This window comes from Lepidochelys kempii, chromosome 5, assembly GCF_965140285.1.
Source record: "Lepidochelys kempii isolate rLepKem1 chromosome 5, rLepKem1.hap1, whole genome shotgun sequence".
Lineage (NCBI taxonomy): Eukaryota > Metazoa > Chordata > Testudines > Cheloniidae > Lepidochelys > Lepidochelys kempii.
In genome coordinates this window covers 129,179,386-129,205,601 of record NC_136384.1, presented here as the reverse complement: position 1 = coordinate 129,205,601, position 26,216 = coordinate 129,179,386, and the positions used below count along the sequence as shown (strand labels likewise).

Genomic DNA, 26,216 nt, shown 5'->3' with positions numbered 1-26,216 from the left:
TGTAGCTCACGAAAGCTCATGCTCAAATAAATTGGTTAGTCTCTAAGGTGCCACAAGTACTCCTTTTCTTTTTGAGAAATGATAATGAAGCTCAGCTGGAGAACTTTGTCATTGATATTACACGATCCAGGAAGCTTTCAGATCCTAGGATGAATTTGCAGAGCAGTCAGTTATAAGAATTGCTTTTTAACTTGCAAACTGGGGGATCACTGAAACACAATAAACCTGGAAGCCTATGATGTTATTCATAATTACTCTCCACAGTGGAACTACATGCTTACTGCTCTCAGACTGTTCCATTATACCACTAATATGCCAACTAAAATAACTTTTTTCTCAACAGTGAGGACAATGTCCCTGATTCCAAAGAAGTTAAAGACAGATTCCATGACCGCCTCATTGAAGCTTTAAGTGAATATGGACCAAACTTCCTTGCCTACTTTGCCTCTTTTGTAACAACTGGTCTTCTCTGGTTTGTCCACCACTCGCTCTTTCTTTACATAACAAAAACAACTCGATTTATGGGTCTGCTCAACACATTTTCATTGGCTTTCATTGGAGGGCTTCCTCTCGGTTACCAGCTGACCAGTGAATTTGCAGAGAAGTCTCACAATGAAATCGAAGCTATTCAGGTCAGCTGTGTAATCACTTTCTTTGCCAGTATCTTTCAGTTTGCTATATGGATTACAGCTCTGTTCCATGAAAGGGAAACCTTGCATCCTTTGGCTAGGTATGGCGGCAAGGAACATGCTTTTATGTTTGCTAAGCTTGCTCTCTACCCTTGTGTCAGCCTTGGAGCCTTCTTTCTAACCTGCTTGTTAAGTAAGTTCAGCACAGCGATTTTTCACATCATGCAGATTGTAGTTCCATTTGCTTTCCTTGCCTTGCGTATCCTTGTCAGGATTTCTTTGGCAATTATGAAGTCAGTGTTGTCTCTCTCCAGACGGAAGAATGTAGTGTTAGATGAAGAGGAAACATGTTTGTCTCCTGCTGAAACACTCTCATAGATTTCCATGCAGCGCATGTGAAATTGTAACATTATTTCTAATTCTAACTTGTGTTGTTCTAACATAGTAGATGACTGGTCTATACGAAAGTCTACGTTGGCCATAACTGGGGCATCTTTAATGTTTAGCTAAAGGATTTCATGTCCCTTTTTTTAGAAATGTAAGTAATTCTATTACTTGGGTGAGTGGAGGAGCCAAAGAACAGCATGATCTCCCTCCTTAACAGACTACCCATGAGGGAAAAGTACTGCTTGAAGCATTACTGCAGTGATAATGTACTACAAGCACATCAGAAGATAAGCAGCATTAACCAGTTGCTGTGACATACATTTGAAAGTTAGTAACATGGCAACCACCAGCAGAATGGTTGGAAGCTGATTGTGCTGCTATTGAAGGCGGAGGGAGGGGGCTGGAAATTGTGAAGGAGACTCCCTCTCGGCATCCAGGTGGGGGAATCCTCAAAAAACCTTTGTTCTACCCATGTAGAATGCTAACCTCCCTTGGCCCTTCCGCAAAGTCACCAATCCTGTGGCTGCACTTCAAAAGTTGTCATCTTTTGGGTTGCTCTGCTGAGCATGTGCAGGCTGGAGGGGAATGTGTGGCCCATACACAATATTTCCAGACTACCCTAACACAAACACAAATTCATTAAGTCAATCATATGTTATTGTTTCTAAAAAAAAATTTCTTAACATGACAGGATTCATGTGAATAGTTATTTCAGGGTGTGAACCAGCCATATTCACCTCCTCCTGGGAAGAATGTTAAGAGCTGTGGGACCTGAAGTAGCTTTGTCTTCAGCTCTGAAACAAAGCTGCCAGCCAGAGAAAAAAGAAGTTTCTGCACTTCTCTCCATTATCCTATTAGCCCCCAGGGGAAACTCCCTGACAACAGTCTGCAGCTGGAAACATGATTTAGGGGATACTGGGAGCACATGGCTGCTGTTCTTAACCTAATTCCTCAGTATGTGAGGGAGTTGACCCTTTCCCTATCTAGAGGCTGCCCAGGGAGGTAATATGATAACTCCCATAGGCTGCACAGCTCTAGGAGAGAACAAAGGGAACTGACCCAGCAGGAGGAGTTACAGTGCCTAGGTGGAAGGGAACTCCTTTCTATTAGTTCCCCCACCCTCTTCTATGTGTGGAACTAAGTTGTTACTTTGGGCCATGTGCCACAGATACACCTTTCCCCTGAAGAAATCTGCAGGCTCCATATTTCTCTTGGATAGAGTCATTAGCTTGCCTTGTGTAATGTCTGTACCTGATACTTCTGCTCTATTTAAAACTATGTGAGGAATCATGTTTACTCTTACACACTATAGCAAATAAGGAGAATAAATCTTATTGAAACCGCTTTAAAAAGTTAGTCCAGTTCAAATTGCCTTGAAAGCACTTCTCCTTTTAGTATAGTGCATTTTAGTACCAAAATGTAGCAGTTGGTATTATGCAACCTATTCTGAAGGGTTGTGTCTTCAGGAATATCAGTTTGTTATGGATTTTTGTTTGGGGTTTTTTGTACCTGGTGTAAGGTGAATGGCTTACAGTGGAGTTGTGTATTATGTTGCATATTGCTGTTCGGTGTGAAATCTGATAAAAGCAGGTTTGGTTCTGTTTGATTTTAATGCTGCTATGCAATTGATGTTTTCGTATTTGTAATAATTACAGATCAGTTAAAAATCAAAGCATCTAATGTATTTCTGTTCAGATTAAATCAAAACCTGATGATTCCAATTAAAACAATGTATTGGGAATATGTTTTTTATTGTCTTGAAAAATATTATTTTTCCATCTTTAACTTGAGCACCTTTGGACTGGAGTCTTAATTCATGTAATGGGATAAATTTACTTGGAACACTGATGTGTTTTGGCCAAAGGGTGAATCTGTAGGCTGCTTTTTATATTCCTTTAACCATTCTTTTCCCCCTTCAGCCAACTATCTCTAGTCACCAATGATGTTAAATGAATTTGAGCCATGTACTCCTATATGTTTGTGAACTCATGGACTTAAGTGAGAAGTCTACTTATGCATTAGAGGGAGAGTTTGAAGATGAGGAAGCAGGGCATACAAACCTGGTCTAATGCAGAAAATATTTGTGTTCAGTAAAGCTTTGATGCTAACATCACTAAATTTGAAAAAAGAAAAGGAGTACTTGCAGCACCTTAGAGAGTAATAAATTTATTTGAGCATAAGCTTTCGTGAGCTACAGCTCAATTCCACTGAATGCATCCGATGAAGTGAGCTGTAGCTCACGAAAGCTTATGCTCAAATAAATTTGTTAGTCTCTAAGGTGCCACAAGTACTCCTTTTCTTTTTGCGGATACAGACTAACACGGCTGCTACTCTGAAACCTGTCACTAAATTTGAAGAAATCCTTACTCTCCTGTGAGGCTAGATTTAGTAGTTTGAAGATAAAATGGTTTAGACTCATAGGTTCATAGACTTTAAGGCCCGAAATGACCATCATGATCATCTAGTCGGACCTCCTGCAGATTGCAGGCAACAGAATCGCACCCGCCCACTCCTGTAATAGACCCCTAACCTCTGGCTGTTACTGAAGATTAGTATGAAAAATAAGCAGTTGTACTCCAATGCAGCATGTCATACAAACAGTTTTTGTTCCTGCTCTGAAAGAGCAGTGAATTAAACTAGATAAACTCACTGCCGCACATAATCATGTTGATTAAATAACACTTTTGTTTTGAATCCCAATTATATTGAAAGACTGGTGGCTAGCAACGATTTAAGAGTCCCTTCCACAGAGAGCATTTTTCTGCTTATAACCCAGTTTACAATACTCAATTAAAATTAGCCATTCAGGTATGATTCAACTTAATTTTCCAAACCCCTACATTTGGGGACAAACTTGATGTGAAAGTTCCTTTAAGAGGGAAGAGAGTTGGCGTTAGATTGGTCTGATGTGTCTTTTTGTAAATTCTGATGAAACACGCTGCATTTTCAAATGAACAGGAACTATGGACTCCATGTCTTTTCAAGCAGATGGGATAGTTTAAACTCCACCTTTTTACAGGTTTCAGAATAACAGCCATGTTAGTCTGTATTCGCAAAAAGAAAAGGAGTACTTGTGGCACCTTAGAGACTAACCAATTTATTTGAGCATAAGCTTTCGTGAGCTACAGCTCACTTCATTGGATGCATACTGTGGAAACTGCAGAAGACATTATATACACAGAGACCATGAAACAATACCTTCTCCCACCCCACTCTCCTGCTGGTAATAGCTTATCTAAAGTGATCACTCTCCTTACAATGTGTATGAAAATCAACTTGGACCATTTCCAGCACAAATCCAGGTTTTCTCACCCTCCCCCCACACACACACAAACTCACTCTCCTGCTGGTAATAGCCTATCCAAAGTGACCACTCTCTTTACAATGTGTATGATAATCAAGGTGGGCCATTTCCAGCACAAATCCAGGTTTTCTCACCCCCCCCCTTTTTTTCCAAAAACCACACACACAAACTCACTCTCCTGCTGGTAATAGCTTATCCAAACTGACCACTCTCCTTACAATGTGTATGATAATCAAGGTGGGCCATTTCCAGCACAAATCCAAGTTTAACCAAAACATCGGGAGGGGGGTAGGAAAAAACAAGGGGAAATAGGCTACCTTGCATAATGACTTAGCTTAAGTCTCAATTTAAACAGGAGAGTGAGTTTGGGGGGGGGGGTGAGAAAACCTGGATTTGTGCTGGAAATGGCCCACCTTGATTATCATGCACATTGTAGGGAGAGTGGTCACTTTGGATGAACTATTACCAGCAGGAGAGTGAGTTTGTGTGTGTATGGGGGTGGGGGGTGCGAAAACCTGGATTGTGCAGGAAATGGCCCACCTTGATTTTCATACACATTGTAAGGAGAGTGATCACTTTAGATAAGCAGGAGAGTGGGGTGGGAGGAGGTATTGTTTCATGGTCTCTGTGTATATAATATCTTCTGCCGTTTCCACAGTATGCATCCGATGAAGTGAGCTGTAGCTCACGAAAGCTCATGCTCAAATAAATTGGTTAGTCTCTAAGGTGCCACAAGTACTCCTTTTCTTTTCACCTTTTAACAGCAGGTTTCTACTCAAAATCAGTGAGGATTACAGCTCTTAATTGTTTTTATAAATGTTGCTTTTGCTCTAATGAAAATTGACAACTCAGAATGAAAGACTGTACCAAACAATGTTATCCATTTTTAATCCATATAAAAATAAGTAGTTATTTCTTGGAAGGGAAAATCTTTACCAGTAGGGTTGTGTGTTCATTTTTGGGGAAGATGAAAGTTGTGGCTCTGGCAATACTGACTGCTCCAGAGAACATCATTTGCCCCTGAAGTAGAGTAGTCAGCCTGGAACAAGCAAATGTGTGACTGACCTCTGCAAATGTTCTCCCTCTTCAGCATAATGCAACTGTGATCCCATAATGATGGCCACTTTTATAATTACCTATCAAGGTGTATAAAGAGGCAGGTGCCATTAATAGCTACCTATTGATAGGATCTTAGAAAATGCAAACAATCAGCTAGCATGTCTTTCTCTGTTTTATTTTGCCTGGCATAAATTTGAAATGAAATGTCTCTGCAATGGGCTAAGTAGAATGGAGTTAGCTCAAAAACAAAACTGTTGCTATGAAAAAGCATGGCAAAAGGTGCAGTTTTCACCTTGGGCCCTCCAAAGTAATGGAGACTAGGACATAGCTATTTTTAAATTGCATGAGCAATGGGTAACTGAGCTACAGCTGCATAAAAAAAACCACTACAGCTGTGTAAAAAAAAAGTCTGATTTTTATTTATTAACCCAATGTGAGAATTTAATGCAACTAACAAGTGTGCGCTCTTTATTCTTCCTTTTCCTCTCCATGTGTGATAGTGTAGCAGAACGATTTATAATCCAAGTTTCCTGCTGCATCAATAGGGGAACTCTTGAACATCTGGTCTATCTGTATACCATTAAAAGAAAAGAACATTGTTATGTTTTTCCAAAGCAGTCTTTTAGCAACTTCCAACTTAAAACTCCAGCATGGAAGCAAGTATCTGCAGCCTCTTATTCTTATTTCTGAATTATTTTGAAAAATTAATAGCATTTAACAGCTTGAAACAGATGATGCTCTGTTAGCTAGTAATTCAGTAGGCCTCTACAATGTGAATGTTGTAACAATGCGTTAGTGGTAATTCCTAAAGCCACTAAGTAAAAGGATTTCAAAACACTCATTTCCCTCATCCAAGAGACGTTATTTTAAACAGAATAGTCTTGCTGCCTTTCTAGGAAGCAACTGTCATTATATACCAACATGCACTTGAGTGACAGATACTGTAGTATACAAACCTCTTCAGCAGTGAATTTGTCAGCCTGTGTCATCATCATGCGTTTTAAGCTAGTTAAAACAGACACAGAGAGAAGATTAATTAGATGACACTAAGTCAGGGTAAGGATAGCACAGTCACAGTTCCTCACAATGAAATAATTATAGAATACTTTATTTTTCAACCTTGTCTTTGGAATATTTTAAGTTATAGAAAAAACCCCTCTGCTACCATTCTATTTACTGTGTAGTTAAATTGTTTACCTTTAGACAGCTGGCTAATTCCCAACTAGATAACACCTGCACACTGTTCAGTTGTGGTTTTAGCTCAGTAAGTACCAGTTTGGAAGGGCAGTGAGTGTCCTTTGAGCAGAAAGTAGGGTAGGACTCTTGCCTAGAGTGAATCCAAGCAGCTGTTCTCTACTCATTCCTTAGGTTTGGACTTAGGTCCAATCTATGTACAAAGCTGGAGTGCTTTAACTAATGGTGCAATTTAATACCAATTTAATTAAAACAGTACAACTTTGTACTGGTTTAAACCTGGCTAATATTAGTTTAAATTTACAGGCACAAGGTATCCTGATATAGACACTTAAGCATGCAGCTATAGCAATTTGTAGTGGGGTTGCATCAGTTTAACTAGGTATACAGATCTAGTTAAACTCATGCAAAACAGTGTGCAGTCAAGCCCTAGCAGGGATAAGGCAGGATCACCTATATGTCGCAGCAAGAAGAGAACTGTTGCATCTGGCTGGAAAGCATCCCTAGAAGAGTCATGCTACTGCCCTTTGCAGGATTAAGAAGGATGTAAAGGAAGATATGGAGCTGATGGGGAGTGGGGGTGGTACGGTGCGGAGGGGGAGAGAGAGACTGAGGAGTTCACTTGTCTCAGGTTTATATACCACAAAGCCCAAGATTAATTAAAAAAAAAGTTACAGGGAAGAATAATTTAAAACTTAGACAATGAGAAAGTAAAAGGATATATACAAATCCAGTTCAGAGTTTAAGCACCCACTGGGTTTTACTACTTACAGATTTTCATGCTGTGCTAATAAAGGAAATTTATTTAGCCTCTCATAGGAACTTGAGCATTAGTGAAAAACACTAAACACCCATCTGCAAATGTTCAAGATGCTTCTTATGCAAACAGCTTAAATATGCAAGCTAATATTTAAAAAACAAAAAATGTCTCTGGCATGCTCCCTAGAGAGGAGAATGGAAAGTAAACTTGCCACGCTTTATCCCTGCAGAAAAACTATTTTAATAGTTTTATTGTCACTGAATATACAACAGTTTAATTCAATGTTGTCCATTTGTACAAATGTATGGAACACAGAAAAATTTCTGACAAATATAAAGTTTTTAAACGGTATCTGGTTTGCTTAGTGGGGAAAAGCACTAGTAATTATCTTCCTGGGCATTATTACAAAGTCACTCATTTGCTCTGGTCTTGCATTCTATTCCTGCACTTTATTAATTTAACAAATATCATTTGAAAATTATAAAGCTAGTGAGCTGAAAAAGAATGAATAAACCTGTTAATTTACCAGTTAATTCTCAACATAATCCAAAATACTTAGATCTCAACTGCCTACTATAATGTGACTATCATGATTCTTGATAGGCTTGATAAACTTGAAGTAAACTTACTAGTCTTTGTGAATGTGTCCTTTACCATCTGGATCAAACATTTTGAATGCATTTAGTATGGTCTCTTCCCCATCCATACCTGCAGAAAATAACAGATGCCAGTGTGGCTCAGCTGGTAAAACATTTCCCACTGGTTGGAATCTTTCACAAGAACAGTACTCAGGCCCAGTAGTACAATGGGTCTATGGTACTGGAAGTGCTGTCTCTACACGTAACAGCATTTGAAAGCTATAGAGGTGTGTTAGAGGAGGAAAAAATGAGAGAATGTATTTGGATTCCATTAGAAAAATGAAGCTGACTGAGCAATTTTAAGGGGGAGTGAAAATGTTAAGACTTTTTTAAAAGAGAGGGGGAGACTGCCTCTTCTGTATACATCCTCTTTGAGACATCAAATGAAGGTCACCTTTTTATTTCTGGTGTCTGCTCAGGTGTAAATTAGTCTATGGTCCTTCAAGAAATGACATGTTTACTGGTCAATATAACTTCACTGAATTATAGCACGCTCTGTAATATCAGGCAGTGGTGTAATTTGCATTTAGTCAGGGAACAATATACATACATTATTTTGAAAATCAGTCTGATATCCTAAGAAATATGAGCAAATTCTATTGTGTAAATTAATAATAAAAAGAATAAAAATTAGAGTTGCAAGGCCAATTTAAAAAAAAAAATAGGTAGCTAAAAATAGCCTCAAGTCCATCCTTAGTTGTCTAAATAATTGGTTAGATATTTCAAAAGTGCTGAGAACCCAGATGCTGTTATATATTAATGTTTAGCTGTTGTATTTGTCTAAAGTGTAGTGCGGGGTTGGGGCTGACAGGCTTTATGAAGTCCCCAGGGAGCAGAGGTGGATGGCTATAGTAGCAGCGTGGCAGCCAAGAAACAACAATGGGGATAGATGAGTCTGCTCTGGAGAGAGTGTTGCATGGCAAGACAGTTTAGGAAGAAGTTAGAGCCATCCCGAGTGGTGGGCAAACTCTGCCAGGGTCTCGAAATGGCATTACAAGTTTCACAGAGATTTGCCTTCAAGCAGTTAAAAAACTTAAAACCTTAAAGAATTACTTGGCAAAAACTGGAGCTCATGTTCGAACACTATCTCCTAGCAGATGTCAGCTGGATCATGTCAATGTTAATCACTAATTTCCTTTTCAAATACATGTCATTATTGCCATGGAGTAAGGACTGACTCTTGCTACGTGCCCAGACATTTTAATTGAAAAATACCTATTGACATCTCTGATGCAGGTGAGCTTTGAGTATCATTTAGAATTACCAACCTTAAGAATGTTCTATGAGCAGTAAAGTTGAAGTAAATGATTAAAGCCTTTTCAAAAAGGTACTGGACATATGGGGAGGGTCGGATTAAGGCTTGGTGTACTACACTACACAGTAAAGTAGCTTACGTCAACCTAATTATGTCAGCGTACACATTACAGCCTTATCCCGCCAATATAAGTGCCCTACTACACTGACATAACTCCACCTCCACTAAAGGCATAGGGCTCATGTTGGTGTAGTTACACCACCTTACTTACATGAGCTGTTGGCTGTCTTGTCAATTTCATGGCTCCAGGGCCATGAAATTGACAAGAAAGCGGGGTAGCTATAGCCCAGCTGCCCCCAGCTCCTTGCTCCCAGCAGGCTGTGCCTGCCCAGCTCCCTGCTCAGAGAGCTGAGAAGCCCGAGCAGCTGCCCCTGTTCCCAGCTGGAAGTGGGGAGCTGAGAGCCCGAGGGACAGCTGGACTCCTGTCGGGGAGCTGTGCAGAGCTGAGCCCTGGCTCTCAGCTCCCCACACTGCCCCTCTTCTGTTGGTGGAAGTGCTCCTGGTGAGGATGCAGTGGCTGTAAGTCTACCTGAGATTGACATAAATCTGTATTATACACATGCCCTAAGGAACTTCTGAATAATGGTCTATATAGACCAGGGATGGGCAAACTACAGCCCATTAGCTCCCACTGGGGAGCGGGGTCTGGGGCTTTTCCCGCTCCAGCCGAGGCACTGGGTCGGGGGCCGCACCACGCAGCTCAGCCCCACTCTGGCGCTCCAGCCAGGGGCCGCACCATGTGGCTTGGTCCCACTCTGGCGCTCCAGTCAGGGCGCAGGGTTGGGGGGCCGCACCACACGGCTCCCAGAAGCTGCGGCATGGCCCCACTCTGGCTTCTACGTGCACCAATGGCCCCCTTTGGCGCGCTAATGGAAGCTGCAGGGGCGGTGCCTGCGGATGGGGCAGCATTCAGAGCCGCCTGGTCACACACGTAGGAGCCAGAGAGGGGACATACCACTGCTTCTGGAAGCCGCTTAGGTATGCGCCGCTCAGAGCCTGCACCTCTCCCCACACCCCAATCCCCTGTCCCAGCCCTGATCCCCCTCCCGCTCTCCAAACCCCTCACTCCCAGCCCAGAGCATCCTCCTGCACCCCAAACCTCTCCCCAGCCCCACCCCAGAGCCTGCACCCCCAGCCAGAACCTGCACCCCTTTCTGCACCCGGGCCCCAGCCCTGATCTCCCTCTCGCTCTCTGAATCCCTCGGTCCCAACCTGAAGCACTCTCCTACATCCCAAACTCCTCATCCCCATCCCCACCCCAGAGCCCGCACCCCAACCCCAATTTTGTGAGCATTCATGGCCTGCCATACAATTTCTATTCCCAGATGTGGCCCTCAGACCAAAAAGTTTGCCCACCCCTGATATAGATAGTATTAAACTCACCAAGTAACTTTGCTCCAAAGAGATTCAAAAACATTGTGAAATTAATGGGTCCAGTGGCTTCCTTGAGCATGGATTCTAGCTCCTCATCTTTTACATTTGTTTTACCTAAATTAAAGGAAAAGGTCTTTCAGTGTACAAATACCCATACTATTTAGAGTTATAATAGACAAAGCACCCATCTTTGGTTCTAGGCACCTTTACCAACATGTACTCACTGTATAATTGCCCCCCAAAATAGTTTAATCATTTCAAGACAGCTTTCCACTTATTTTCTTTATTTTGCTTTGTAACTTTCTACAATTCTTTAAATAGAATCCCCTCTGGGGGAGGGATAGCTTAGTGGTTTGAGCATTAGTCTGCTAAACCCAGGGTTGTGAGTTCAATCCCTGAGGGGGCCATTTAGGGATCTGGAGCAAAAAAAAAAAATAAAAATTGGGGATTGGTCCTGCTTTGAGCAGGGGGTTGGACTAGATGACCTCCTGAGGACCCTTCCAACTCTGATATTCTATGATTGGATAAATGACTTTAGTACCATAGCACTGCTAATGCTCTACAAAGTCAGTCTTGGCCAAATGTAGGGAATCACTTTGTAGTGGGTGGGGAATGGAGTTCAATAGCTGTAGTTGGCTTCTGAAAAGAAGAGCTGCAAAAATCTGTCAAAAGGAGTTGATAAAGCTGTATGGCTGTACAAATCATGCCTTCCAGTTACAGGATGATTATGGGGAAAATGTATACATGAGGCACCACTAATGACCACCAACCAGATCTGCAGGTGTCAACTAGAAAAAACAAAAGAGGCTCAAAGGGAGAGTATGCAAAATGGATTGGTTTTAGGTAACACATGCATGCAAGTTTCATAGGACTTTCCTCCTTACAGTAGATGGCTCTTTAATCTAGCAGAAAAATCGTTGGAAACTGAGGCTAGACAAATTTAGAAGATGCAATTTTTTTGGCTAGTGACGGTAATTACCCATGGGAACAACTTAGGTAGTGATGGAATGGATTCTCCATCACTTGCATTCTTCCAATCATTTCTCGAAGAGATGCTATAGCTCAACCAGAAATTACGGGCTTTATGCAGGAATCACTGGGTGAGGTTCTGTAGCCTGTGTCATGCAAGAAATCAGACCAGATGATCATAGCTGTCCCTTCTGGCCGTAAAATATATTAATTCACTCTTTTTTAAAGGGGGGAGGGCTTTCTAAGGATAGGTTAGTGGAGCTCAAATATTATGGAAAATGTGGGAGTTACAGTCCTAAAATACTTCAACATTTTAAAAAGAAACCTTCAATTTTCTGCACTAATAGTGTGACACTATCACAATCCTGATACAGTGTTTGGAGAAATTACTGTAGAATTTGGCCTAACAGAGACAGGAGTAAACTGAGAAACTGGAATTCAGTTTACAATCCCATCTGCTTCCAAAGTTAAAAGGTGTTGGGTCTCTGGAGCTCTGGGTATGTTCTATCTCTATCAGGTCTACAAATTCAAATATTTACCATGTTAAATAGTCCACCACTTAGCACTTACAACTATGAGTTTAAAGTGAGTAAGTGTACATTAGTAAAGTATATCTCTGCTCTAGTGTACTTACCCAAAGAAGCATAGATATCTTTCAAGTCTTCTTTATCTATGAATCCGTCTCTGTTCTGATCAATTAATGTGAAAGCCTACATGACAGAATAAATATACACATAATATATTCATGGTTTTATCTGTTATAGCTTTAGAAAAGCTTTATGTGTATCTGTGTTCAAATACAAGTTTGAACTAAGAGGGAACTGTATTTCCCTATTATTTTTTTACAGTAAATACACATTCTTTAGTAAAAAGTTACATGAAAAATGTGTATGCCCAGCGTGCTAAGCTTTTACTTGTCATATTTCATATTTTCATTTCATTACTTACTAAAAAGTGATGGTTTTGTTTTGTCTCTTAATCAGACTTTAAACTGCAAATCCCTCTCTTTTAATAATAAGTGTAAAGTGAGTATGAATTCTTTTTAAAACAACTCTTATACTAGGGTGCTGAATATTTTTCAGAACAATATTACTCAACTTTGGATTGCTGGAGAGCCATTTGATCATTGAACAGACTCTGAGAACCAGAAGACAGTCATACTGATGTTTAGACATTGTGTTTTGTTGTTGCGTCTCAGTATCATTGCATGGTAATACAACAATGTGACACAAATATTATATTCTGAGCGTGCTCATGATTATATTGTGGCTATGACTCTATTTAACACTCTTTCCTGTTCCTTAACTTTTTCTTGTTGCTGGCAGTGAGGAGGTACATGCGGCACCTGTTTCTTGGCTCATCTGCCTTTCCCCACTCCATATCTGCTTGCTGAGCACTGTGTGTAACATGTCAGGTACCGTGGAAAATCCTTTGTGATTGATCTGTGTTGATCATGGTTGTTCTGATGGAGATAAGACAGCACAAGGCTACTCCCAACCAAGAGCTAAGTGCATTGCTGAAGCCATTAAGTACCACTGCACACGATATGAATTGTTGCTTTGGCAGAGACAAAGACACAGGATATCCTCATATTATGTGGAGAGAGGTCTGAACCAAAGGCACAGACCAGAATCCATCCCACCCTGTTTAACTCTTAAGTCAGTTAATGAATGTGCTTTATATAACAAGCTGACTAGAACCCATTTCTGAACATGTACAACCTTTGAGAAATTCAGGTCCCAATTCTGTATCTGTGACCTGTCTCATTCAAATATATACACCTCCTATATTGTCTTACTTCCTTAAATTCTTGGATCTGTGTCTGCTCAAAGTTGGAGAAGACATTAGAAGACGCTCTCTGAGCACGTTTGGCACCACCTTCCTTCTTTTTGGTTTTTCTGCTAGCCTGAAAAGAGATGAAAGAATAATTTTGATCTACACTGGGAAAGAATAAATATATCATTTACTCCATTGTTCTTCTGAAATACACACTCCAATTAATACTTGAAGAACAGCAAAACATAAGTTAAAACTTTCTTTCTTTGCTAAGATACTACTCTTAAACATTCATACTTTAGATTTCAAAATTACTGCAAACACAATGCTCTCTCTCAAATCATAGTCCTTTTCCTAGGAGTATCATGCAGATAAATGCCCTGGTCTCCCACCAGAACCATGGTTTCCCACATGGGTTGAACTTACCATCGTTACTGGAGAGAGCTGCTGTGCCTTGCTGTCTTTGGGAATCTTACATTATAAAGTGCCTCTCCTAGGGAGGGGTGGGGCTAATCTTTGCAGCTAGCATGTCCCAAAGGAGATGTCAAACTTCTGGCTCACAAGACTTGCTCCATACATGGACAGACTTCCAACATATCCCCTGGTCTCTAGTGGATAAACAACTGTTGCTTATACTTGAAATCTCCTTAAGTGATCTGCTGTCTAGATTACCAGTGATGAGCTAAAATAGTGATGGTAGCACACTATGATGTTACTATACATAACACTGCATAGCAGCTGTACTCAGTAATGGTAAATTTCTCTGGATTCTCCTAAACGTATGTCTCTCTTAACTGCAGAGGTATGGGATTTAAAAGACTTTAAAAATAATTATTTTGGAAAACTGTTACCTTTCTCCTCCTTCAGATCTATTGCATTCCTTATCTTTTGAATGGTTTATTTACAGATCCAGCAAGTTGCTGCGGGTGCTATCAGAAACAAATAATCATGTCATGCCATACACCTTCAATGAGGACTTTTATTTTTGAAGAACTTAATTGTTGTTTTCGTTCTGACTTTTTGATGGAGGAGTTTCCTGCAAATTAAGCCTTCCCTCCTACTAACCTATATGCAGACCTCTCGACATAGAGCACACAATGCTCACATGTCCCTCCAAGAGCCCATTCCACCTGCTCCAATCATATTTTTGAAGGGGCCGCTCCCATTATATAACTAACATATTGATACACAAAATACATACCAATTGTACAAATACAACACACAAATATAAAAATGATCTTAAGACATTCAAAGCTATAACTAAATGTAAACTATACAACTTCATTTTCAGCACTACCCTCAGTGCTCAAAAATGTAGTAGTCATCATTAAAAAACATGCTGTGACAATATCAGTCATAGCTCCATGAAACATTAGTGTGTTTTGTGAAACAGCTTTAAAGTGAGAAATAAAAGAATCATGATTGTAACTGAACTGATCCTTTCATAAAAGATAAATACAATTCACGTATCCAAGGTTTTTGAGTGAACTAAGCCTAGTGTGAAATTACCTGTGAAATGTCAATTAAATTAATTTCATTTTATATTATCATTAGTTAGCATTCAAATACACTCTGGAAATCAAAATAGTGCATCAACTCTATGCATGCAAATATCTAAAAGAGAGAGAAATAATTAAATTACTGGTTAGAGAGTTATCCATGTCCTCTCAAGACAGTGGGTGCTTTGGGGGATATTTTTATACATAACTTGACCTTTGCCTAATTTTGCCCGTAACTTTATTTTTACTGGAAACTTAGTATTGATATTTATTGGGGAAAGAAGAATAGTGCTCTGTTTTTAAGGTATCAGTAAAGCTATATAGCTCTCTCAAATATTTTGTCAGTAGGTTTTAAAAGCAGTACTGGGAATATTAGTATTTCTCATGTTCTGCGAGGAGTGAATCAGGCCCCTGCCTCTGTGGCAGTGCAGTTCCATTGTTCCATAGAGGGGGTGGATTCTAAAGGCCATGGATCTCTCTTGTGGAATTGAGTCAGCTAAAGGCTTCACGTGCACGATCACTCAGGGTGGGATGTCTTGAGGGTGATGGGGTGACAGGACTGGTTTCTGTATGCTCCACTGCTCTTGTCTCGAGGAGGGCTGAAGTAGCCTTCCCTAGCAGCTCTGCAGACTTGTGGCAGGGACAAGCTTCCCTTTTCCCACCATGACTCCCCTACAGCCTTAGCCCAGCTACTCAGGCTGGTTCATGGACTGAGGATTGCCTCCCAAGAGCATAGGAGAAAAACATAAGTTGAATTTTACCAAAGTTGCAGTATATCCAGGGTACAGTTTATAACAGGACATTCTAAGCTGTGTACATTGTGAAGAACATAGGTATTGTCATACAGTAACAGATCAACAGTCCATCTAGCCCATTATTTTTCAGTGATTTATGGCAGTGCTTCAGAGAAAGATGTGGTGGTGTGCTTTCATCTAACTACATAATCTATTCCACGGGGGGGAATATTTCTTCCTGAACCTAACTAGTGACCAGCTTATGCCTTGATTCAGTGAGAGCTCTTTGATTTGATAATCTAGTTTATATATCTGCAGATGCCATTCCTATTTATAAAAATATCTAATATTTTAAACATTTTGTTGCAACAATATTGACAGAGGGTTTCACAGCTTAATTCTACATTATGTGTAGCAGTCATTTCTTTTATCCATTCTAAACTTGTTGCGCTTTAATTTCATCAAGTATAATTTTGTTCTTGTTTTATGGGACAGAAGTAGGAAATGCTGAGCCTGATTCTCCTTTGCCCTGAACCTGTTTGTCATCTACACCAGCGCTTCATGAGAATGACTACACCAGGGTGCAGTACAATAGAAAATCAGGTCTGCTGCCACCACAATGGGAAAATGCAGCTGCTCCCTTGAGGTTTTGCTCCCCTTTGAAGTATCTTCAAAAGTGAGAAGGGAACTATGTAAATAACTTACATTGCCCCTACACACACAAATAGGTTGCACATTTCCATTATGCAAAAATGTGATTTGACACCTCCATTTTAAACTCATGTTAGTTTAAATAAATGTAAGTAAAAAAAGTTTAGAAAAAATATCTTGAACTTCCAGCCAGGTTGAAGACATAAATTTACAAAGGGAAATAAATGTTATGGGTGGTATAGTTAACTTGTGCTGTATTGAAGAACTCTATGGGAACTCTAATTGGCAGGACTCCAACAGTGCCTCACAGCAAAGGGCTAATTCATTCTTATTCTGTTTACTTGACTTTCACAACCCATTGCACAGAAAATATTTAAATGATTCTAGCGGTGGTCTGAAAAAGGTAAACAAAAAGGCATAAAGAGGATTTTAAAATATAATTCCAGCATGCATTAGAGGTTCTTGAAACAATATGAAATTAAGTTGTAGATATAAATATATAATTGTAGGGTTTTTGTATATTTTAATATAGCTATCTGAACATTTCCCTAGAAATCACAGGATAAAGCTTTTGAAAATGAAAATATAAACTATCCAAAGTAACTGTTAATGAGAGACATTTTGCTTTTATCTGTTCTTAATTAACATAATTATTATGAAATTGTACAAGGAACTATGTAATCAGTCTAGCTTTCCCTCAAGCCAAGCTAAGAATGTATAGTGAGATGATTTTTAAGAGGACTTTATTTAAAAATAGTTTCTTACGTTGGATCAGCAGGAAGCATGGAATGGCAAAATCTAAAGATAACACACCAGTCCTTAAACCAGGGCCCTCGGAGAATATCAGAATACAGCATAATTAGCAAATGTTGTGTTTGCAGCTGCCTCTTCTACTGAGAGATGAGATGAGAGAGACTGCTTCTTTCACAGATAATGTGGCACGCTAGACTAAGACACAAAAAAGTTTCTAATATACTACACTTCCTTATAATATACATGTGCCTTCCACAATATGTAAGTTAGACTTCAATTCTGCAACGGATACCTTGTACAGCTATGCTGGTCTGTGTTAGTAGTTCACAATGCAGGAGTAGGCACCAAAGGGTTGAATCTGATGAAGTGGGTTTTAGCCCACAAAAGCTTATGCCCAGATTAATTTGTTAGTCTCTAAAGTGCCACAAGGCCTCCTCCTTGTTTTTGCTGATACAGACTAACACAGCTACCCCTCTGAAACCTGGCACCAAAGGGAAACACTTGTAAACATGTTTTGTTTGTCATTTAAATAAAAATGTCTGTAGATGGAGTTCATACAGTACTTCTTCAAGTTGGGGACAATACATTCAGTTTGATTCTTTTCTGATTTTCTCGCTCATCTGCAACTCTAGATTCAAAGGCATTTGGAATAGAGCTTAACTGTTTTAGCATGTCATCACACCGTTGGTAATTCAAACTAAGAGAGCTGCTGCAGGAACAGGTTTTATATATTTAATATTTTTTTTAAAAGTCACCTAGAATTTCTTTCATATAGAATAAAAGGAGTGTAGAGATAAAGAAAAATAAATGAATGAAAAATACCGGCTGATTGTTACTACATGAGGTCACCGGGCGCAGCGGGCGCGAAGGAACGTTAGTGGGGGCACAAGCTGCGCCTGCGGCGGAGGTCCCCGCACCCCCGAAACCTCCTGCGTCACCCGCCCCCGACAGGCTTACCCAGGCAACTGACTCACACGCACCAGAGTCCCACCTCCCCGGCGCTTGCACGTCACACACACCCCTGACACACTTGCACCCCTGCCACACGCACACCAGAGTCCCACCTCAGTAATGAACTTTCTCAGCCATTTAGCAGGCGCAGTTCTGGAAATCTGGTGATTTTATGTGACACGATACCCTTCTGTGTGTAGGTGATGAATATACCTTTCCTTATTTGCACACATCGCAAAGTAAGTGGGTTGTGACCCTGCACTCCGTGTCCTTGGCACACACACACCATGTCAGACGCAAGCCCTCTGTTGTTTTCCCTGCCCAGAAGAGGTGCCCAGGGGAGTGACTGATAAGCAGGGCAGAGGTGGCCACTGCCACCGTGGGATTCAGGAAGGGTGACCAGATTAAACGGAGAAAATATCGGGACACATGGGAGAAGGGGGAAAAAAAAGCGGCCGGAGTTGCCGAAGCAACACCCCCCCACACACACACCCCACGCTGCGGGACAAAGACCTAAAAATTGGGACGCCTGGTCACCCTAGATTCAGGGCCTGGGTAAACTGTGTTAAACAGCAGAAGTGGCCAGGGCTAGTGTTCAAAACTGCTGTGACACGTGGAAGCATGAGAGGTCTTGTGTGTATGCGTGTGACGTGCAAGTGTCGGGGGGCTCTGGTGTGCGTGTGTCAGGGGTGTGTGTGACGTGCAAGCGCCGGGGAGGTGGGACTCTGGTGCGTGTGAGTCAGTTGCCTGGGTAAGCCTGTCGGGGGCGGGTGACGCAGGAGGTTTCGGGGGTGCGGGGACCTCCGCCGCAGGCGCAGCTTGTGCCCCCACTAACGTTCCTTCGCGCCCGCTGCGCCCGGCTAACGGCTCTGCACGCGGGCCAGGGCGGGACGCTCCCCTCTCAGGCTGCCCCGCCCCGCCCTCGCCCTCGCCCTCGCCCTCTGCTGCTCTACCGGGCAAGCACAGGGGAAGGAGCAGGTTCTCGCCTCGTTGTGAGGCGCTGGGGGCGGAGCTAGGCAAACCCGCCCGCTCCAAGAAGGGAGAATCACCCTCGCTCCCAGCAGCCCTGCACGCGTCCTTGTTTGTCGCGCGCGCGCGCGCACACACGCACACGCACACACACACACACACACCCCTTCCTTCCTTCCTTCCTTCCTTCGCCTCCACGTTCCCGTAATTCTCCGCGGGGGTGGGCTCTCTTTGAACGTCACTTCCGGCTCCTTCCGGTTTCAACGAGATGGTTCCTCCGGTGCAGGTGTCGCCGCTCATCAAGGTAATGAGGCTGGACGCGTTGGCCGGGGTTGCTGGGGCTCGAACCGGCTCCCTCGGCCCCGCCAGCCCCCTGGGGCGGAGCCGGGCCAGGCCAGGCCCGGCCCGGGCGGGGGAAGGTGACCCTGGGGGAGGTCAGAGCTGGGCCTCCCGGGGGATCGGCCCAGATCGGGCTGCGCCGGCCCCTCCCCCGCTGCCTTAGTTCGTGTCTCTGAACCGCCTCCTGGCTGCGGGCCCGGCCGGCGCTGGGCGCCTCTTCAGTCCGGGAAAACGGGCCGGCCTTGGCGCCGCCTCCGCGCCCCCGTCGTCTGTTAGCGGGCGGGGGCCGGTCTCTGCCGTGTAGTAAACTGCTCCGTGTACGAATGTGCTACTGGTAGCAGTTACTGATACGCTAGACGGTAAGAAACTGCTATGGTAGCAAACGGCTACCCGATGTATCAAATCCCTACAGGTAGCAGCTTCTTGCACTGTACTGTGTGAAATTGTGACGTAGAAATTATTTGTACATATAGATTGTAAGAAGCAGCTTTTGTGAAAAGATGCTACTTGATTCTTACATACTTGAAAACCGTTCTCGTGCTTCAATTTTTCCTTATAGGTCATGTTTTCTAATCTTAATTTTTTTTTCTGAACTTTCTCCAATTTGACCGCATCTTTCCTGAAATGTGGTGCCCACAACTGGACACAATACTCCAGTTGAGGCCTAATAAGCGCAGAGTAGAGTGGACATCCCAGAGTGATGTTCTGGTTTTTGCAGCAGCGTTACACTGGTCACTCATATTCAGTTTGTGGTCCACTAGGACCCCCTAGATCCCCTTCCACAATACTCCTTCCTGGGAAGTCATGTCCCATTTTGTATGTGTGCAGCTTGTTATCATTCACAAACTTTATAAGTGTACTCTCTGTGCCATTATCTCAATCATTGATTAAGATTTTGAATAGAAACTTTATCCAGAACTATTCTCTGGAGAACTCCACTCATTATGCTCTTTCAGCCTGTGAATCACTGATAACTACTGTCAGAACTGTTTTCCAACTAGTTTTGCACCGATCATATTTTAGCTAGGTTGCATTTCCATAGTTTGTTTTTGAGAAAGTCATGGGAGACTGTATCAAAAAGCCTTACTAAAGGCAAGATGACCACTCTTCCCCCCCACCCCCCATCCACAAGGCTTGTTACACTGTTAAAGAAAGCTATCCTTTTGGTTTTTACATGTGAGACTGCTTGAATTACCTACATCAGATATCCTTTCTTAGCAAAGTAGGACCTGCCACTGCTGCAGGTAGCACAGTCCTACAGATAGCATTTTCACACACATGTGTAAGAAACAGCAAACTGTAGGGATGTGCTGCTACCTGTAACACTGCAATCTGATGAAGCTAATTCCTACAGATACCTATGGTGAGAGAAACTGCTATCTGTAGGAATTAGCTTCATCAGATTGCAGTGTTACAGGTAGCAGCACATCCCTACAGTTTGCAGTTTCTTACAAGCATTTGTGTGTGTGAAAATGCTATCTGTAGGACCGTGCTATCTGCTACCCTTGGCCCGTGCCGCTTCCCGCAGCCCCCATTAGCTTGGAGCAGCAAACCGCAGCCAGTGGGAGCCATGATCAGTCAAACTTGCGGACCTGGCAGGTAAACAAACCGGTCCGGCCCACCAGGGGCTTTCCCTGAACAAGCGGCGGACCGGCTTTGAGAACCACTGGTGCAAACATAGCCTCAGTAGGTTAGATCAGACAAAGAGGAACTGCATAGATTAGACATTGGAATGCCTGTGCCTTTAAGAACCCAGCCTTGGGAAGCCGATGCTGAGAGGTGCTGTCTGTGAGAGGGGAAATAAAAAAGCCCCTTTGCCCCCCACCATTTTTGCAAACACTGATGTCTCAGTCCCGTTGGGGTAACCGTTACCCCCTGTGCCCCTGCCTGTGCCAGGTTTTACCCTCTGCCAGCACCTCACCACGAGCCTAACTCCTGCTCCTCCCCCCCCATCCCTGATTTTTGCCCTTTAACCCCTCTCCTAATGCTGCCTCCAGCTGCTTAACCCCCCGAACAGTCAATTTCTGCCCCTGCTCAGACCCTGGCCACCCCTCTGCTCCGATTCGCCCCCTTTGCCCCTTTTTAACTCTTGTAAATAGCAGTCAGCAGAATTTTTACGGTCAATAAGGACAGGGTGAAGGGCAATGGCTTCAGGAGATGTTACTGAGCATGCTCAGTTCGTGTGACCATACAAAAAAGCCACTTGGATCAAATAAAAAAGCCTCTTCCTCCTCCCCCCAACAAACTTTTCAAGCACTAGTGTCTCAGTCTCACTGGGGTAACTGCTACCCCCTGTGCCCCTGCCTGTGCCAGGTTTTGCCCCCTGTCACTCTCTGCCAGCGCCTCACCCCTGGGCTTAACTCCGCCTCTTCCTCCCCTCATTCCTGATTTTGCCATTTAGCCTCTCTCCTAATGCTGCCTCCAGCTCCTTGAGCCCCCGACCAGTACATTTCCAGTCCCTGCTCAGACCCTGGCCACCCCCAGCTCCGATTCACCCCCTTTGCCACTTTTTAACCCCTGTCAAAAGCAGTCCCCAGAATCTTAAGGCTAATAAGGGCACGGTGAAGGGCAGTGGCTTCAGCAGATGTACTGAGCATGCTCAGTACACTGTAAGTAGCACATTCCTATGCAGAGCAATTTACTACACTACACCTGGCGCTGCGAGCTCAGGGTTGGTATCTGGGCTGGGCTGAGCCGGGCTGGGCTGAGCCGGGCTGGCCTGGAGGAAACCCTCCTGAGCCACGCTTTAAGGTGGGGCCAGCCCTGGGCTGGTACCTATTCCTCCTCCCAGTGGCGTGTGGTGCCTGGGATCTCCGCTACCCAAGCCGCAGCTACCATCTAGCTTGTTCCACTGTCCAACAGCCAGAAAACCAGCATCCCTCTCTGTATGCAAAATAAAGTATTTCCTTCCTTCGGCAGTTCACCAGGTACTCAGCCCTACTGATTGGGATGCTCTACGGGAAGAAGCGATATGGTAAGTGCCAAAACTGCGTTTATTGCTGCAGGAGAAACTATTAAATTTCACTCACTGGCCACTAATATCTAAGACCCTGCTATATTCTGGTGGTCTCTGACGTATAGGAGGTCAGGTTAGATGATTTGGTAGTCCCTTCCGGCCTTAAACTCTGTGACTGTCTATTTTGACCAATCAGTTCCTAGTGTGATTAGCAGAATAAGACATAAGTCTGTTTTTTCATTTCTTTGCAGTGTTGTAATTGTGTGGGTCCCAGATGAGACAGACAAGATGGGTGAGATAATATATTTTATTGGACCAACTTCTGTTGGTGAAATAGACAAGCTTTTGAGCTACACAGAGCTCTTTTTTTAGTGACCTGAAGTTGGTCCAATAAAAGAGATTGCTTCATCCACCTTTTCTTTTCATCTTGAATATAAAAACAATTTATTATCATTTTTATTAGACTATAAACTTTGAAATTACCTAAGTTATCAGTCAGAAGTTTATTAGTCTTTAATGATGCTGGTGTATTTGGGATCATATTTGCTAAATCCAGTCAACAGAAAAAAGATTAGGTATAATTAAACATTTGTTGGTAATTTGTCTACTTAGTTTGATGTCTTGAATAGTAAAGTGAGCATACATGAGGCTATACAAAATATTAAGCTTTTAATTATATATATTGTGTGGCACCTTGAAATTGGTGAGCATGTTGTCTGGCATGTGCATAAAGTTCTTGTTAGTATTAAATTTAGGCATGGCAAAGAAAAGCCTGAAGGAGGAATGTGAGGTCGCTTTGAAGATGTTTTTCAGGAAGCTTCTCCCAAGAGCAGCATAGGAGAGGAGAATAGCACAAAGGTGCTTGTTTGAAAACCTAACTGGTGAGGGAGGCTGTTATCACTGGCCGATCAGAGATTGGCATTTGAGTAACCTATGCAAAACTGCCTGAAATAGAGGATTGAACCACTTTGACTAAATCATAAGTCCTCGACAGCACTGGCATCTATGGCATTGTGCACTCTAAGTCAACGGTTCTCAAACTGTGGGTCATGATCCCTTTTTAATGGGGTTGCCAGGGCTGGCATTAGACTTGCCCAAGCCTCACAGCCTGGGGCCGAAGGCCGAGCCTGAGGGCTTCAGCCTGGGCAGCAGGGCTCAGGTTACAGGCCCCCCCGCCCGGGGCTGAAGTCCTTGGGCTCCCCTGCCACCCCCCACCTGGTATGGTGTGACTTGGGTGGGCTCAGGGTTTAGTTGCCCTCCTGTAGTTGTACAGTAATTTTTGTTGTCAGAAGTGGGTTGCGGTGCAATGAAGTTTGAAAACCGTCGCCCTAAGTGTTGAGGTTTGTTGCATCACTATAGCTGCCCCAGTATAAACACTGCACTGGTGTAAAGAGTTAATGCAGTTTTACACCAGTGTAGTATGTTGACACAAGATTTTTGCACTGCTGCATTTACACTGGTACAAAAAAGTATATGAGGCCAAAGTCCTTCCGTTTTAGGATGATGAGTCTACATTAAATGCCTTGGGTAGAGCAGAAATAGTTGCTTCTTAAGCTCTTGTTAATTAGCTGGCAAAAAGTTTGCACTTGTGGAAGATGAAATGTATTTTTTCACTGACTTAAAGATGCAAAATTCTAAAGTATTTAGTGATAATTAACTTAAAACTGGAGCCAGTTGTATGCAAATTTTCCAAGTCCCACTGGCTAAATGAGATTTTTTTTTTTTCCCATTGAGGAGGTAGTTTCTAAAAGTCTTATGTGTAGAGTGCCTTAGATAAAAGGTTATAGGTAAATAACATTTTTGTTCAATGACAGACTACCTAAAGCCTGTTGCTGAAGAGGAAAGGAGAATAGAAGGTGAAGAGAAAAAGAAGCGTGAAGAATTGGAACGAATTGCAAAAGAATTGGCAGAAGGTATTTTTTTTTTTAAATGTTAGCATACCCATTCTGTACCCTAAAAGTACACAGAAAAATACTGTTTGAAGGTATCCGCTTTAAAAAAAAAAAAAGACACCATCAAGTGGCTTAGATGAACATGGATGAAAATGTTTTCACATGTGGCTTTTAATTTAAATGTCTTTATTAAAACCAATACCAACATGGTGGAAAATACAGATATCAGTGTGTTAGTGCATGATTATCAGAAAATAAAACTCAAAAAAACCCTATTTTAATGTAGTTGTCCAAGCTGAAACACAGTACAAACACTGTACATTTACAGTCCTAAACAGCAGAAAGGGTGACAAACTAGTTATTTTCAAGTACTCAATAGTAAGTCTTTATATTACAGGCAAATAGTTTAATAAATCCTATTTAATTTATTTAAAGTAAGGAGAATAAAATAATCAAACTTTGAGTTTTTTCATTTGAAGAAGAATCTCTTTGGGAAGTTTTTTATTAGACGACAGGCTGAACTAGATGATGATGGCAAGATCCTTCTCGTTCTGTGTCTCAGTTTTCACTTCATATTAAGTTTGTACTAGTAAGCACCAGATATTAAGAATAAGCTGAAATTTTGCCCACAAGACTTTAACTGTCTTCTCACATCTCTATTATGCCAGGTGAGAATGGGCGCTAAATAGTAGGAAGGAAGGTGCTAAGTCAGTTCTGACTTACTGGTGTAATAACACCAGTGACTGCTCACATTCTGGATGTAGAGGCAGTAATGGAATGGGTACATAAAATTATTTTTAACACTTGCAGACTCTGTTGGTTGGCCTTGGCTGTGGAACAGCCTACTTAAAAAACTAATGGGACTTGTATGGAATTTTAGGTACGCGAAACTTAAATTTGGTTGAAGTGTGTTCCTGGGAGTAGCAACACCTTCAGAGAGACTGAGCATGAATCTTCAAAGCTCACACATTGTATTAGTACAGAGGTTACCAGACTTTTTTCTTAAGGTAGAGTCCTTCATTTTCATAAAGTGTATCATGGATTACATAATGGAGAGTGGGAAGATAGGTAAACTGCTTGCTTCCCATTAACAATTGCCTAACATCCCTGTGGTAAGGAGAGCAGTTACTTGCATTAAATATTTAAATGTTACTTTCCCATATATTATTGGCTCACTGAATGCAGGTTAGCTACTAGAAGTGAAGAGAGTCAGCAGCATGTGGCCCTATGCACAGACTACACTTTGGGAGTGTCTGTATTTGAAACGCTGAATTTTTGAAACATTGAAACTTTAAACCAAACAGCTTCAGAGTGAACACAAGGAAAATGCAAAATCATTTGCTAAAAGCTGGTTAGGGAGAACTGGCAATTTTCAAAGATTTTTTTTTTTAAAGCGGTCATCTTTTTCTTCACAGAGGCTTTGATATATCTGTGATGTGTTTGCATTGTAGAGCAGTGAGCTAACCTGACTCTCTCTCTTCCCTTTCAGCCAGTGAAGAGTCTATACTGAAATGAACAAATTGCATTGGACCTCATTTTCATCTTCAGCAAAATCTGAAGCCTTGAATTAGCTATGTTAAGTTCATTTAAGCACTATATTTACTGTTTCCATCAATAAATACTTGTGAACAGTATTAATTCATTGATTTTTGCATACACTATAGAAAGTACAAGTAAGAGGTATTGATGTAATGTAGGAATAAGCAAATATTCCTTTATGTATCTGGTAACGAAGCAATAACATCCCTTGTGCTAAAGTGACCCCAACATGTCTAAAAATGCAAAGTCACTAATTGAGGCTCTGTCTTGATGGGTGAAAGCAAGTTTAACCATGGTTAAAATCATTGCTACAGCATAAGCCTACAACTCCTGTATTTTTAACCATGTATTCAAATTCAGAACTGCCTTTCCAGTGTCAAACGTCAGATTGGACTGCCTGTACTCAGGTCTCATTATGTTACTGAGTGATGGGTGTTTCTAAAACTGTCTTGAAAATGAATTTTTTCTAATGAGTAAATCAAAAGGTACAACGTTGTAATGGGCATACCTTACAGTCTAAATCAGGAA

The 26,216-nt window shown here is 42.0% G+C and overlaps 3 protein-coding genes across 6 annotated transcripts in view; 2 read left to right on the top strand and 1 right to left on the bottom strand.

Annotated features, from left to right (window-relative positions):
* Window positions 1–2,764, top strand: part of TMEM175 (transmembrane protein 175) — a 50,446-nt gene extending 47,682 nt beyond the window's left edge. For all 4 annotated transcript variants that reach the window (XM_073345824.2, XM_073345825.2, XM_073345823.2 and 1 more), the window contains one exon: window positions 344–2,764. In XM_073345824.2, the coding sequence (XP_073201925.1) occupies window positions 344–1,007 (664 nt within the window). In that variant the 3' untranslated portion in view covers window positions 1,008–2,764. The remainder of the gene's footprint in view (window positions 1–343) is intronic.
* Window positions 2,765–5,193: 2,429 nt separating this feature from the next.
* On the bottom strand, window positions 5,194–13,997 carry MYL5 (myosin light chain 5). The gene is made up of 7 exons (XM_073345821.2): window positions 13,832–13,997; window positions 13,428–13,535; window positions 12,264–12,339; window positions 10,670–10,774; window positions 7,963–8,041; window positions 6,336–6,384; window positions 5,194–5,949 (listed from the first exon to the last, which is right to left on the bottom strand). The coding sequence occupies exons 1-7, from the start codon at window positions 13,832–13,834 to the stop codon at window positions 5,848–5,850; spliced, it is 522 nt and encodes a 173-aa protein (XP_073201922.1). The 5' UTR covers window positions 13,835–13,997; the 3' UTR covers window positions 5,194–5,847.
* Window positions 13,998–19,030: 5,033 nt separating this feature from the next.
* On the top strand, window positions 19,031–25,783 carry ATP5ME (ATP synthase membrane subunit e). The gene is made up of 4 exons (XM_078852969.1): window positions 19,031–19,266; window positions 22,221–22,275; window positions 24,072–24,170; window positions 25,639–25,783. The coding sequence occupies exons 1-4, from the start codon at window positions 19,231–19,233 to the stop codon at window positions 25,662–25,664; spliced, it is 216 nt and encodes a 71-aa protein (XP_078709095.1). The 5' UTR covers window positions 19,031–19,230; the 3' UTR covers window positions 25,665–25,783.
* The last annotated feature ends 433 nt before the right edge of the window (window positions 25,784–26,216 follow it).